The 15829-nt window shown below is 41.2% G+C and overlaps 2 protein-coding genes across 2 annotated transcripts; both read left to right on the plus strand.

Moving 5' to 3' along the window:
• Positions 1–1078: 1078 nt before the first annotated feature.
• Positions 1079–12353, plus strand: sft2d1 (SFT2 domain containing 1). Its single transcript, XM_079230182.1, has 8 exons — positions 1079–1255; positions 1997–2083; positions 3046–3128; positions 6613–6694; positions 7036–7071; positions 7179–7237; positions 9582–9611; positions 11729–12353. Exons 1-8 carry the CDS (start codon positions 1190–1192, stop codon positions 11766–11768), a joined length of 483 nt encoding a protein of 160 aa, XP_079086308.1. The 5' UTR covers positions 1079–1189; the 3' UTR covers positions 11769–12353.
• A 2288-nt stretch (positions 12354–14641) lies between these two features.
• On the plus strand, positions 14642–15409 carry prr18 (proline rich 18; the record flags this gene model as incomplete). The annotated part of the gene is made up of 1 exon (XM_079229910.1): positions 14642–15409. The coding sequence occupies one exon, from the start codon at positions 14642–14644 to the stop codon at positions 15407–15409; it is 768 nt and encodes a 255-aa protein (XP_079086036.1).
• Between the last annotated feature and the right edge of the window lie 420 nt (positions 15410–15829).

Here is a 15829-nt window from a genome sequence, read left to right on the forward strand (position 1 = left end):
AAAGCAATTAAATTAATGTATTGCATCACTTACATAATAACTTATTATTTTGTCGTTCCAAAGCATTTGGAGGTATTTCCAGTAGATACAGGTTGTCACAGATATCCCTCCAATAGTATGGCAGTTAAAAGCAATGCAATGTGATGGTGCTTATTGTTTTTATTCATCATCTAACACTTGAGCGACAGACTTACTTACAAGACAAACTCTGATTCAAGAGAATTGATAGATGTAATGTCAAAATTGTATCCCTGTATTTGAGATGCTCCAATTAACGCACACAAAAAAGCATGTGTCATTTTGTGATGTGTTTTTTCTAAAGAATGATGCTGTTTGACACCCAGTGTCGTTTGCATGGGTAGTGCTACAGTTATGTATTGAGTTAAACAAAACACTCTAATAAAAATACCAAGCGTGGTCATGACAGGAGGAGAACATAGTACTATCACTAATAGCCCTGATAGTTCAGATAGTGCCAACTGTTTCTTTTCCTTATTGTTGTACTTCCACTGGATGGCGACAAAGCCAGATACAAGCAAAGGCAAGGAGCATAAAACTGTGTTTAACTTTATAGGCGTCCACATATTTAATAACCAGGAGTAATGAAAAGTAAATGGGCCTAACCAAGCAAAGAAACTATTTTAAAGGACAATGTTTAGACCCCTGATACATGTTATATGTATTTGTCTGTTCAAGCCTTAACAGATTGAACGTAAACTCAATTATAGTATTACGTGTACAGTCTGCTTTGCTTTAATAAAAAGGTTTTTCTCTCAACTCCTACTTTTAATTAAATATAGCCACGCACCAACCGCCAATCACACAAGAAATGCCAGCACGTTATCGATACAGTCCAAAAAGAGCACAATATTTAGGGTAGTTTTGATCGTCGTGTAACGCTATTATTTCCTACAGCACTGGAATGCAGCATCAGTTGCGAGGAGGTGGGGTTTTTGAAGTTGCCTTCACAAGCTGATCTGCAGTCGGTTATTTAAAAGCCTCCCCATAGACGTCGGCTAACACTGGCTGAAAGAAACCGACTCTAAGTCAGCACTTACGGAAAGCACCGTACAGGAAGGCAGGAAGTCAAACTTGTCACTCCCGAGATCAAAACTTTGAGACATAAACAGCAGACGTACAGTTGGAAATATAGAAAGTCTGACCTCTTGCTAGCGAACAGCCTCCAGCGATGGACAAGCTCCGTCGTGTGTTAAGCGGCCATGAGGAGAACGAGGAGCTGGGTCTCACGGACCAGGTAATGTGAGCTAACTGTACAGGACACGCTGCTAATGCTAAACGGATACAATCTAATAGAAACAAGGGCTTGTGCTAGTTTATTTTCCTCTCTGACAGACCCGCTTTTAACCTGAAAGTGGTTTGTTTTCTTCCAGCTACCGTTAGCTAGTTACGTTAATGTATCATTAAGTAGCTAACCTTGTTGAAACGTGTCAGTCTCTCTGTAGCATTTCATGGACCTGTTGGCTAACATAGCAGTTTCATTATCATGTCTTATTATTATTCCGGAATATGTTTTATCATAATATCATATTTGTGTTGCAGCATTCAATAAATTGTATTGTTTGTTTATTTTCACTTTTTTACACGCGTTCCCGGTGAGGAGGAAACTGGGTAAGATGCTGATTTGAACACTGTTTTTATGTAATCGGTCACGTGATTGTAACTTTACTTGTCTCACAGTTTCACTCTGGCACACCATATAGTCTGCTACGTTTGCAATTCTGCATTTCCTTGCAGATTATACTATACAGCTTGGTACGGCGCCCTTCTGGGTTCACATGGTGGACCATGTGACCGCAGAGGTGCTCTGTAGTTTGGTTGTATTTGTTATCGTGTGTGTGTGTTTGTGTTTGTGTTTAAAGATATTACTGCAGCTGGGTGTTATCTGTTTGGCTCGAGCCAACATGGTTCGATCCCCAATAGAAGGCCTTTGGTTCATTGGACTTGTCTTGTGACATCCTCCCATTGTTCTCACCAGGTCCTTGATGCCAGCACTCTCAGCTACAGCACCCGGGTGAAATGGTTTGTCATATGCTTTGCTGGAGGCATCCTGTGCTCAATACTCGTGAGTGTCTCTGCCTTCTCTCTGACTTTATGCTAACATCAGGAATGCAGAGCAGACATAACACTATTACTGTTGTCAGGAACGGTCCAAGTTATTTTTTTCTTGCGCTATGTTTGATTTATAAGCACCATCTCAAATTAACATTCCCTCAGAGCAAATAGCATCAAGACAAATTCCTGTTCTCTTACGCTTGCAGATTATAGTGCTTGTCAATTGTCACTTGTACTTAATTAACACCTAACGGTTGATTGCGGTTTTCAGTTTCAGTTTGTAGGGTGTGGTTTGCAGTTTAAATGAAGTCTTGTCACTGGCATCACTTGCTTATAACACGTTGAAGCCACCACATTCGGATTCTCACTGACAAAACCCCAGCAGAACCTATTGTCGGCCTGGGTAGTGAAAGTCACAGGATACCTACGAGCAGAGCCACAAGGGTGCCCCATGATCCCTTTTTCTGTAGAAATAGGCAATGTGCAGAATTTGCTCCTCCCGTGAGATGCAGTTATGAGCGGGAGGTTCTTTGAATGTCCTTATGACCAAAACATTACAACACTTAAGTAAAAGGGTAGTTGCGCCATCTTCTTGAACGCTTAACTCATAACTGTGTCATCTAAATAGTATTCCTCCCATGGTGAAATGCAGACTCTGTTTACATTCAGAGTGTGACACCCTTGTCTTTTTCACTGGAAGTGGTCCCGATAGTGGGCATGCGAATCTTAAACAACGACTCATATCGTCTGTTGGCACTAGGGGGAGCCCATCATATGTCAGAAAAAAACATAGACAGCTCACAGAAGTCCTTGTTGCTTTTTGTTTGTTCCAAGAAAAGAAATAACATTGATGTAAGCCTTCAATCATCTCAAGTCCAGGATTCATTTAGATACTTGCCAATTATCCCTATGTGAAAGTTTGGTGATGTTATTCTCTGTAGCTGACCGAGACTTTTCTTGTTGTTTCGTCAGGGTTCAGCGCTGCTGTTCCTTCCGAATGGAATCAAGCTTTTTGCCGTCTTCTACACTATAGGGAACGTCGCAGCTCTTTCCAGGTAAGTCTGACTCAAACTGGCAGAGAATTGTAATGACTTGATGTGGCTCTCTGCCAGGAATACAACAGACGATGAGCATCGGGCTCGTGAACTCTGAAACTGTTTTGCATTGAAGACACGCTACTCTGTTGCAGTCATACGTGGACAAGTTACACTTCTCCCAAGTTTTTGCTTGTAAACTGTTTATAAAGAAGACTCGTCAAGTACTGTAACTTTTTACCATTAACATTTTTTTTACCGTTACCATTTTACCCTCTGTGCACTCATCACCTGATGCTCCACGAGATGTTGTCATTCTGATTCATGATATATTTATTAGATAAACAAGGGTGACTACTGGTTCTGCACCAGGCAATAGGATTATAGCTAAAATAATAATCTGTTATTTAATCAGATTACTATAATTGTACATTTATATTTTAATTGCACTCTAAATGAATGGAGAACTGCCATTGCAGTATCATGGCACTTAGTAAACCTAAACCTTTAAATCTCATCAACAATACTGCACCTAATTTAGTTTAAGTGTGATCTTTATTATTATATAATTAATTCTGCCCTGCATCTTATTTTTATGTTGCTTGAAAGTCAGTGGGAGATTATTAAAGCTAGACAATGGTCAGTGGGAACAGACTCACTACTCCCCTAACTGTTCGTATGAGTAGACATTGCATTGGTGTTTGTTCTCATAATACGCTGAAGCATTTTATACAAGGTTAATTCCATCCTAGTGTCATAGTGTGACATTGAGTCATACTATTGAGTATTTAAATCAGGAGAGACCAGTTGAATAAAGAAAAGATAATTGTTTATTATTAACAGATGACATGTGATGATAAAGTTTTTGGTCTTCGAAGCTGATGGACCAGTGAAGACTGGGCGGAGATGGGGAGGTGGAGGGGTGCGTAACAGCAGCATGAATGATCTGAAGGTAGAGAAACAGTCATGTTTAAAAAAGACAGCAGCAAGATGATTGGCTAACGATGCAATTAGGGCTGCAACTAACGATTATTTTAATAATCGATTTAATCGGTTGATTATTTTTCCTATGAATCGGATAAAAAAACATTAATTTCCAACCCTTTATTCAAAAACAGAAGTGACAGTGCAAAACATCTTCAGAAAGTGCACAAACAGGTTGCTCCTTGAACATGCCTGAGCTGTTGATTTAAAATAAAAATGGACTAACACATGTATGCTTTACATCTGCCAAATGTGAGCCCTTTTTACTGTAATTGATCTCCTTTGAGCAGAGGCTGCATTTAGCATACCCTGCTTTATCAATATGTATAAAATAGACAAGGGGAAGCTGTACTGCTTCTCTCATGTCTGTTTTGACCTTCATCTTCAGGCCCAGCTCCACTTCATCTCAGCCCTGCATCAAGCTGCGCTACATATAGAGCATCCTCTTCCTTAAACCATTTCATTCACATCATCTGATCAATATCTGGGTCTCTTATGACCACGACATCACGTTGTTGGCTAAGCCCAACTACGTGATTTGATTCATTCTAAAACTTGCAGCCAGATCCGGCGGTGTGCCGGTTTAACGTTAACGAGTGACTGCGTGAACTGAACCAGACGGGGGGTGACATCATGTTTCATCACGTTACGGTTTTTTCCAAGCAAGACTGAACTGTAACGGAACATAACGCAACTTTAACGACAATACACAACCCAAAACGTTAGCTAACGTGATAGCAAGCTGACTAGCTTCCATTAAAAACAAGTTTGAGGGGAATGACGCCGATGTGGACATCTTAACGCTGATTGGCCAAGACTCAACAAAGACTTGGCAAAGATCACAACCTCATCTTTTCTCCGTGTCTCACTCTAATCTCAGAAACACTGTTAGGCCAGTTGCTCTGCGCCGCTCTTTTCTTCTTCTTCTCTGCGACTTATTGAATGGCGTAATAATCGCACGACACATCGAATCGATAATGAAATTCGTTGCCAACTGATTTTATCAATTCATTGTTGCAGCCCTAGATGCAATAGTTTCATGGTGCTTATTGGATAGAGGAGACCAGCTGATCTAAACAGCTGGTGTCATGATTGACAGTCCTGAGAAATGACAGCAAGTACATAATGAGTGAGCATGCTTGAGAAGTGATTGGCAGATGTATGAGAAATAAAGTACGGGCTTAGTCATGCAAGAGTACGGTCTTCTGACTGAATGTACACTATACCTTAATTAGGTATGTGTGCTCTAATGATGCTGCAATGTCAGGGTTGAGTAATATGATAATTATATTTTCTATCACTAGATAGCAGCATCCTTCTGGATTTTAGATTATTTAGTCTCGATAAGCCAAGGGCTAGATCTAATCAAGATGTCTTTGACTTCTTTGACAGTGAACCATTGATGAGGGGATTTTTTTTTTAAACCGGGCAGGTATCCAATGTCCAGAGGGTTTAGATGTGTCAAGGAACTGGGTCACCTGCCTTCATAGCACAGATTACCGACCCAAACCAAGACTGTCATATTTAAATGACCTTAATTAAATTTCCATCTTTGTGTAACTTTGACTGCAAGAAGATTACTTAGTTACCTCATTTCATCAACAGCAGTCACTTGTTATAACAAGTCATGCGTTACAACAATGGAATAAACAAATATGAGCCCATTTCGACAAGCAATACAAGTGTTTAGCTTTCAAAAAGTAACTTCAATTTGATCAATTTCATTTGAAACTTATTTTTTACCCCGGCAGGCTTGGGTGTCTTTTTTTTTCTTGCTTTTGTAACCAGAACGCATTTGTCTTTAAAACAGACTTTCTTTTCATCAAAGTAACATTTTTAGACATTAAACCCTCGGGCATTGGTTTCATATCGGTAATGGCATCGTTGTCACACTGCTCGCTGTACCGCGGTAGCAGCATGTCATTAGTGTGTGTCCTAGTGAGCGGTTGATGAAGAGCGTCCATCCCTCTCAGCAGACCAGTAGAAAGAACACGGACGACTCTGATGTCTCATCTAACCGATGTGACGCTACACAGAGTCGCTCTACCCATTTGGCTCTGCTGAGCCCAGAGCTGCGTGACTCGTCAGCGGGGAAAGCCTTTGTCTCGTCTCCGTCACTGACGTCACACATGCATCATGTAGGAGGGTTGAAGTGTGTCACTGTGGTGTTGGGCATGAAATATTTACCCCCAGCATGTCGCGTGAATTTGATTATGGTGGCGATGCTATTCTGATGTCAGTCGGAAGAGGGGTGTGTCTGTGTGTCTGTGTGTCTGTGTCTGTGTGTCTGTGTGTCTGTGTCTGTGTGTCTGTGTCTGTGTCTACAGTATGAAGACTTTTCTAAAATCCATCGTGACCAAAAATGTAGTAATGAGTACTCTCTGGAAAAGAGCAGTGGAAAAAAACATGATAGCAAACATTTGATGGATGAATCTTTTTTTAAACCAACAGGTCAATGTACGTTTTTGCTGATGTATTCAAATTGTAATTCTTTTTTGTTTCTTTTTTTGTTCCTATAAAGCACCTGCTTCCTAATGGGACCACTAAAACAGCTGAAGCGCATGTTTGAACCAAAAAGACTGATAGCCACCATTGTCATGCTGGTAAATACCATGTGCTTTACCTTACTTTAAACCCTAAATTGAGCCAGATGCTTCACGCGATCCTCATGTTTTATCCTCCTGTGTATTAGAGAGTAGTCAATACTGTAATATCGTAGGTGTTGGATGCATTTTTCTCTCCGATTCCTATTTGACATGAGGCCACGATGCATTTATATTGTACCTGCCTTCACCTACGCAACATAGATGTTTTTTTGTTGCCACATTTAGTGGCTTTTGTTTAATATATTTTATGTTAAATACTGAAAGAAATCAAGAGTCAGATAGTGAACGTCATTCTGCAAGCGGACGAGAAGATAACCTTTCCTTTCCTCTTCCATCAGCTTTGCCTTGTCTTGACTCTGTGTGCAGTGTTTTGGGTAAGTAGTCGACACGTGGTTTTTAAAGCCAGTTCCAGTATTTGTTGTTTAAGTTCAGTGTTTTCAACTGTTAGAATTACCTTTTCTGTGTTTTCTTTCTTTTACAGTGGCATAAAAAGGGGCTTGCTATCATCTTCTGTATTCTGCAGTTTTTGGCAATGACATGGTAAGTGTGAGCAGCCGTCACTCCACTGTGGCACAGTTAGCAATTAATTTACTCATCACTCACACCCACTCAGTCGAAGCTGTCTTTCCGTGGTAGAGAACTTTGCTCCGGCTGCTTTGCCTCTGCTGCAGTTGGCATGGTAGTTTAAGCTTTTTTAACTTGACTATAAAGCGTAAATATCATACCATTGAAGTGTCATATAATATTATTATGTTATTAGATGCACAAAAACTCAAATAGGTTGCCCTAGTTTCTCTGAGCAGTCAGCGACATCCGCTTGATGTACGCGCCGTGTTGTAAGAAGACGGTTGCCAGGCATTGTGGTCCAGTAGGTCAGTATATTTTTGGCCTGTGGAGGAAGAGGTCGTGCCAGTGAGGATGTACTTAGAGACGTAGAGACGTCACAGGTGTTATTGCTGTTTACAAACAAAGTCGCTGGCGGCTATCTCTGGGGTCACTACGACAGAGGTATCACATGTAAATGGTTCATTGAGAATACGTGGAACCCTGAGTCCTCAATTAGTTTAAGTAAGTCAATTAAAAACCTGAACAATCTTAATGTCCTGCACTTTGTAACACTGTTTGTCAAAACAAGACATCCCCTTTTGGCTTTGGGAAATTATAATTGGACATTTTTCCTCTGTTTTCTGATATTTCTTCATACTAAGCAATTAACCGTAAAGATATTATATCTAATAATGTAATTTTGTTTAGTTGCTAGTGTTCATACTAGTTTAAGTATTGCTTTCTGACTGCTGCAGATAACTCAGACTAGATGACTGAGTAAAGAGACCAACGGGGCTGGTCAGCTCATAATAAGCCCTGTGAGTGACGTGTACGGGCATGTCAGCACTTGTATGTTCATTAATTTGAACATATTTGCACAGCAGTAACAAAAGGCTTTCAGGTTTGTGAATGTGCATAGAAACACAAACCCCCAGCAGCTCAGGAGGAGGGGAATGGACAATTTGATTGCATCACTGAGCAAGGACCGTGTCGGCTTCATCACTAGACTGCTGTTGCACCTACGTGTTGTACACTCACTTCCGCTCGGCCTGCTTTCTCAGAGGCATCGCCATGGTAACCACAAGCCACACATCTCAAGCGCATTCTTAACAGACGGGTGGGGGGGGGGGGGGGGGGGGGGTCATGAAGCATGGGGCACGCCCACGCAGGCACTCGGACGTCTGTGTGAAGGTGGTTCTGTAATAAGACACACACACACACACACACACACACACACACACACACACACACACACACACACACACACACACGCGCGCAAAGTCTAGTCCCGTGAAGTGACCATAGGATGCTGACGCAATACTGACTGACACTGACTCAATACAGGCAGTGGGAAGTTAATCAGAAACATTGACTTAACTTTATTTTGTTTAGATATTCAGGACATTCATGTGAGAGATGCTTCCAGAACTCGTGATAACCCTTAAAGCTCACAGATGAGGGTTCCCTGCTCACTGGGGGTAAAGTAAGATGGCAGTAAATCGGGCTTCGGATGTAGTTAATCATCCAACTGCCGTACCAAATTCCTCACATATTTCAAATGTAGTAGGTGCTTGATCAGGGTTTTTTTTTTTTCTCTCTCTTCACTTCAGCAGTAATCATTTCCTGGACAGGGTATTGTGTTTTTGTTGTGCTCCGTATTTGTCTCCCAATCCATCTGGACTCATGAGTGCAAAGATTACAGTGTATCCAATTCCTTCTCAAATTCATCACGTTTGGTTAATCCCCTCGCAGAGCGATCTTAAAAGACCCTTCGGCCCAATGATTACTGCTTAACTTTTAACACGTATTTTACATGTTGGTGTTCTGCTCATAAGGAGGCCGTTATTATGCCGCTAATGAGATCTACATCTACTTCAAATCCTGCATTCTTTTTGGTGTTATTTTATACTTTTAATCTATAATCTCTTTGACATCACATCATTACAATACAATGACGTCATTCTGACGAGCATTGTTAATAAAACATGTGTACCTTCAGTTAAGATCCTGAGATTTGCAGTGACTACATGTTAAAATACAGGAGGATGTGTTTGCAGTCATCTACAAGACATCTTGAACATCTATGTAATGACGAAGCTTTTGAAACACCACAGCTTGCGTCAAATATTTCCACAAACCAAATCTAACGTTGGATTCATCTGAGGGAAACGTTACACATTCATCAAATAATATGTGATATACATACTAATAGTAAGGTATTTTGAGAATATCTTTCTGATTTAGTTTGACATGCTCAGTCACAATATGTTCTATCTAAATAATGTCTTCTTCTGGCAGTAACTTTTCATCCTGACGTTTTTATATTTTTCTGTTTCAGGTATAGCATCTCTTACATTCCATTTGCCAGGTAAGACGACTTGATTGTATGATTTGTTGTGTCTGCGTTGACCTGAAGGTGATTTGTATGTCCTTTATGTTATGTCCAGTTATACGTGTTACTGACTGAATTCTGTCCATTTTATAAGAGCTACTATTCATATCTTCACAATGCCCTCTACAAACTAACTGGAGAGAATACTGTGTGTGACCCTTCAATGAAAACATGTTTTCATTCATCTCAAAACACTGTTTGCTGTTTTCCCCCAACATATGGCCGTAATTCTCCCCTCCCCCCAACGACTAGTGCAGGCACTTAATGTCAAGCAAATGGCAGCTTGTTGTTTCACGCTCCTCCGTGCTTTAGCGCTGTGACGCTATTTGCTTCATCTGTGACATCTAAACGAAATCATTTATTGTGCAATAGTGCTCTTTCAGGCAGATTTCCCTCAATATTTATCTCTCAAATGTAGCTTTTATATGACTTGTGATGAGCTTATGTTAAGCTCTATAGGGTTGACGCACAATGCAACATTTTGATTAGATCAAGACCCAAATAGTCTGTCCTGCATAAGAGAAGAGGATCAACAACTCTCATAAGTCGTTCTTACCTACTTTGTCTTTATTGTAGATAATGTGCAATATAGAGCCTAACAGCATTTAAATCTTACAGCGATTTATTTAGTAATTTCTTCAGAGTACACTACAGTAAAGAATTTGAATTAACAGAAAATACTCCCCGTTCACTTCTACTGTCCACCTCTATGTACCACCTCAGTGCTTCCCCAAACCAAGCACAAGGTGTGATGTTGTTTTGTCCGTCCAGCTGTAAGAGGGGTTACGTCTCATTTGGTGAGAAGTCCAAAGCCCCCCCACCGCTCCCAGCCCAAAAGCCTTGTGTATTTGGGCAACCCTATAATCTGTGCTGACAGCTGAGAGACCGCCCATAACCTCCCAGAGTGCCCCTCCCCCAACCCAAACGCTTATCACAATACAAAGCTGGGACAAAGACCTTTTGCCGTGCCACCCTTCCAAAAACCAAATTCCTGCAGACGTATGCAAATGTAACGGCCCCACCTTTAGCTGAATAGTGAAATTCTGACTATCACCTATTTATTTGTTTGTCCTTTGTTGTTGACACATTATTGTCTTTTCGCTTTAAGCTTCTTACTTTAATCAATTTTTCATCTAATTTAGATTTGATCAAGTATCTTGTTGTAGCGGAACAGCTTATTCTGATCACAGATCTGAGTGACGCATTAGACTTCCGGTCTGTTGGTCAAACCAACTGATACCGGTTAGCCACAACACCACATGGCCAATGGACTTGATCTTTTAATGTGTGTTACTTTGTTGCCTATTTATAACCTCTATTACCAAGACACTGAAACCTGCTGCACATGTACTTCCCACAGTGCTTTAAGGCTTCTGTTGCTCTGTGTTTAATCAGAAAGGAGGAGGGTCATTTATTTGTGCCATTTTTAGGGAAGCAAAATGGCATCAAGCCATAAGTGATTATTTATATATATATATATATATATATATATAAAAACAAACCTCAAGCTGTATTGGAGGAAGAAGAGGATTCTTTGCACTTGAAGGAGCTGGTCTCCCGTCTGTCCGCCGACCTCACCTCTTCCCTCCTCATCTCCTCCTTCCTCACCTCCTCCCTCCCAGACTGCTTATGATCCCCCTTTCTCCTTTTAACCTTGACTGGTCCCACACCTCCTCTACTGAAATTTCACCGTGGCTGGAGACAAAGTCTGCATAGCAACGCACCGATGGCGAGAGCAAACGGTGCGAGGAGGAAATGGAGCAGGCAACGACTGTCTATGGTTTCCATGGCGATCGCTCGTATTGCATCATCCCTCAATAGTACCTGGAGAAAGGGAGCCCCCATCACTCCGAGTGTGTGGTGCTTCCCCGACAAAACACACTCACTTATTCATGACGAGCCCATCCCAAATCATCTAAACAAAGGGTGGAAGTGCTTTTTATGTCGCGTTTAATTTTGTACGCATGACAACATTTTGCCTTTCGCTTCATTTTATTTTTTTTGAACACAATCAGCATTCCTTCATTGCTTTTCTCCTCTTTCTTGTCGTCTTTGCATTGTTTATAATGCTGGCTGTTTTTTGTTTTTTGCAGGGATGCTGTGATGAAATGCTTCACCACCTGTCTGAGTTAGGACTCCTTCCTCCACAATCAGTGAAGACTGGTCCTAATATGCAAACTGTAAGAACAGTAGCTCTGTAAAATATACATCTGTGTTGTTTATACACTATCTCCAGATTTTTACCATGGCGTGTTTCATACTGTGAATCCTCACTTTTTAAGTCCAGCTGAAGGTCTATAACTATAATCAGATTATAACATCTTGATGTGGAAGAGAGGAGCGCATGTAATGCTTAATATATTTAAATATATCCCGATGTGTTTTTGAAGATTTTAAACCAATTGCAGGGAAATTATTTTGACTGAGTGCCTTTACATTATTCATTCATAAATATATATCTATAGATATATACATTATTTGGTATATTACTGTTTATGCAGTAATGTTCTGTGTTCTCGCACACAAGCATTATTAAAACACATTCTTTATGTATGAGGCACTGATGTGAGGCTCTCAGATGCTATTCCATGTTTGTATATGATTATTTTCTTTTAGGTGATTGAGACACTGCTTCATTGATAATGCACTGGAATATTTGATATCCACCTTTTTTGAAGTTCTTTTTCCCAGTTAAAGAGATTAAAAAAGCAGCTCCTGTCTAGTCTGTTTGTCTGTGTGTAGCACACCTTCCCCCCTTAGCTCATCACATTAACGTTGCTTTCATGCCAGATGTAGCAATGACCCCGTTAATTACGCTTTTTTGAGCATTGTGATTTCGATGTGACCCAATAACCCAGAATAGCTTGCGTCTAGTTCCCTATGTTGCTTCGGCATGATGGCATAGCCTTTGAGGATGTGGTTGTCATGACAACCTCCAGAAAATTCATATAAACCTTCCTCCCCCCCCCAATCTGTGGTGCAGATGTTCACATTATCCGGAGGTGTGCTTTATTTTTGTATTTTATAGAATACCTTGGACCCGTGGTATCATGTATGGATGATATATTTAAAGCAGTTTCATGCATCAATAGCTCCATAGAAGGTCACAGGGCACCTTGTTTCCTTTGCGTAGCTGCAGGATTTGCCCAAGGTATAACGAGCATGCCTCCAGGCCGCCTCCTCTTTCTGCTTGATGCAGCTGAATAACAGCGTTGCACTTCCTGTTGTGCAGCCCCCACATAGTTTCATTAGACGCTCGGATAATGCTACGTGTTGGTGGTGGATTAGCATGGACAAAATCTCCCCTCAGTACTACTTTTTCAACCAACTTGGCAGGGACCCAGCAAATCCTTGAGCAATTAATCAGAGGGATAAAATGATTCTGTTGAGCGAAGGGCGTGTGGTTGTTTTTGTTATCGGTTTTCTTTGCCCGCTATTTTTGGATTACAGCGAAGTTTGAGGACGAGGATGATGGGGAAGAACCCTGACCTCGGAAATCTGTTCAGTCTCCCATGTGTTTCCTTTATCTGATCCATGTCAGCGAGGAGAGGATCCCACGCCACCACAACAACCAAAAGTTTGTGTCCCCTTCAGCTTAATGGTCCAGCTCATCTTGTAAAAAACTCTCCATGTCATTTTTTTGTATTCCAATAGTGAGTCAGTAGCTGCTGACCTGAATATATTTTTGGTTTTGTTGAAACATATTCTGCTACAGAAATGCAACTCAAGTCTCATAGAAATAGTAGAAAGTCAAACACAAAAAAGATTAAAGTATTGAACCACCATGGGCCCAGTGTTTTTCCTGTCTTTAAAGCAATTAATTTGTACACTATAATGTTAATTGTCTTTCCCTGAAATCCCTCATATTGATATAGAAATCACCAGAGCAGCTAAGTGGTTAAATGTTTCAAAAACTGTAAAAGCTCAACATCCTCTGGCAATGTCAGATAAACAGTCTAAAAATTGATTTTTCCTCTTAAACACTGAGGGAAACAAAATCATATTGAATACATTCTGTAACTGTCGGTGTGAAAGTGCAGATATCAGCAAAATGGAGGAGAAATCAATATTGTACATCTGTCTATTCCTCTGGATGTCTTTTGGGCTCCATGGCTGAAAGAACAACAAAAGACCTTCTACATACATCCTTTAATTGATATTTGAGATATTGACTGACTGACAAAGCATTGAGCCAATGACATGTGTTAGTTCAAGGACAGACAAGGTTATTTTACAGCAACAAGGACCAAACGGGATCTCTATGTATATCTACTTAAACTGAAGAATGCACATTGTGTGTTTCTCAACTTGTTTGCGTTAACAAGCTATTCGTAAAAAAATAATTTAGGCTCAAATTGATGCAGTATTTTCTGCTTCTTTTCCTATTAAAGTTACAAGTGATACTTTCTGCCACTGTGATGAAAAAATTAAGATCCTGGAAGTCATAATTATGAGATACTGTCTTATAATTATGAGAGAGTATATCATAATTTCTACTTAGTATATGAAATGGACGAAATATTAGTCCCATATAAAAACTCTTTATCAACCTGTCAAACACGTCGTCACTTTTAAAATATATCCATCCACACTATCCAACAATATTTTTCAGGCAGATAATAATGTAAATGTGAGCATGTGGGTTTAGTGACCGTGAAGCAGCAGAGAGGCGCTGTGAGGAAAGATGAGAGGACCATGAGGTGGATGTTGTTCATCGCTTGAGGAAGTAATTGTAAATTATGAAATGACATCACCACAGTTTTTGCCTGGCTTTGTTTGGTGCTTTGCGTGACCACGCCTTCCTGCCAGCCCCACCATAAAGCAGCCAGGCCGTGTGTGTGCACCAGTTGAACTCCAGTCATCGTGGACAACAGGTGCACTACAACAGCCCCTCTCCACCCCGCTGCTGGATAATGCCCGCAGAGCGCTGCCGGTCGCGTTGCGCAGGACTTCTGCACTTTGAACATTTGCACGTTTTTGTATCCTGATCTCTTCCGACCACAAATATGCCTTTTCCGCCCATCAGCCTCCACCAGCGGATCTCCTCTCCAGGCAGGGATCTATTCGGGAAAAAGAAAGCCAACGCAGTGCCTCCTCACACTGAGCATACCAGCAAATCCGGCGGAGAGAAAGGGGGATCCGATAAAGAGAAGCAGTCCACTTCTTGGACGTCGGCGAATTTAAGGAATTTGGGGCGCAAATCCCAGCAAGAGAAGCGCAAAAGCTCCGCTCAGAAGGCAGGTGCCGGCCAGGAGAGTCAGGAAAAGAGCTCCTGGCTGACGATACCAAAACCTCAGGACTCATTCGAGAGAGTCAGGCGCTCCAGCTCCATGGACTCCGCCAGACACCTCAACGGCAAAGAGGAAGGGAAGAAGGAGATCCAGTTTTCCCTTAGTCTCACACCGGAAGCCATTCTTGTCATCCAAAAGCGAAATCTAGAAAAGCAGATGATGGCAAAGCAGCAGAAGTGTTGCGCCTCGGCGGACTTCCGCCACAGGCGAGTTTTTCCTTCCAAAAAGACGCACGGGTCGACCAAGGGCTGCGCTCCTGTGGCCAAGGTGGAAAGCGCCGAGCAGGACATCACCGCCATCGTGAAGATATCTCTGTTGAACGATCAATACAAGTACGACGATGTGGAGTATGAGGAAGAGGATGGAGACGTGGATGAGACTGTCGTGAGGAAATGTAAAGAGTGGCTCAAAGGGGTCGAAAATGCCTCCGCTTTGGGAAAAGTCGACAAACTTTCTGCGCTCCCGCACCTTAAAGGCTGCTGACACCAAGACTTTTGATCTTTCTTTTTTCTTTTCTTTTTTTACACTGCAGACTGAAAGAATGATGGACTCATGAAAAGCGTGCACCGATGGAGGCCCGCTGTGATGGCATCTTCAATTTGAGTATTATAAATGAAACGTTCGCAAAAGAGGACAAAAGACTATCAACTCCAGAGGAATGTCAATTTGTAATTTGCTAAATTAGATGTCACACAAAAAACACACTTATTGAAGAAAATGAAAATAAGTAATCTACATTGGACATTTGGCATTCAACAGAAATAAGACATTAAAGCTGAATTGCAACCAATAGTGCTTCTTATGGTTCACAGGGATGCTGCTTTGCGAGTTTAATGCCTGTTCAATGTTTTGTTACAGTTTGAACTGAATACCTTAATATTGTCGTCCTTTGCACATGGTTTT

This window comes from Taurulus bubalis (assembly GCF_910589615.1).
Source record: "Taurulus bubalis genome assembly, chromosome: 14".
Lineage (NCBI taxonomy): Eukaryota > Metazoa > Chordata > Actinopteri > Perciformes > Cottidae > Taurulus > Taurulus bubalis.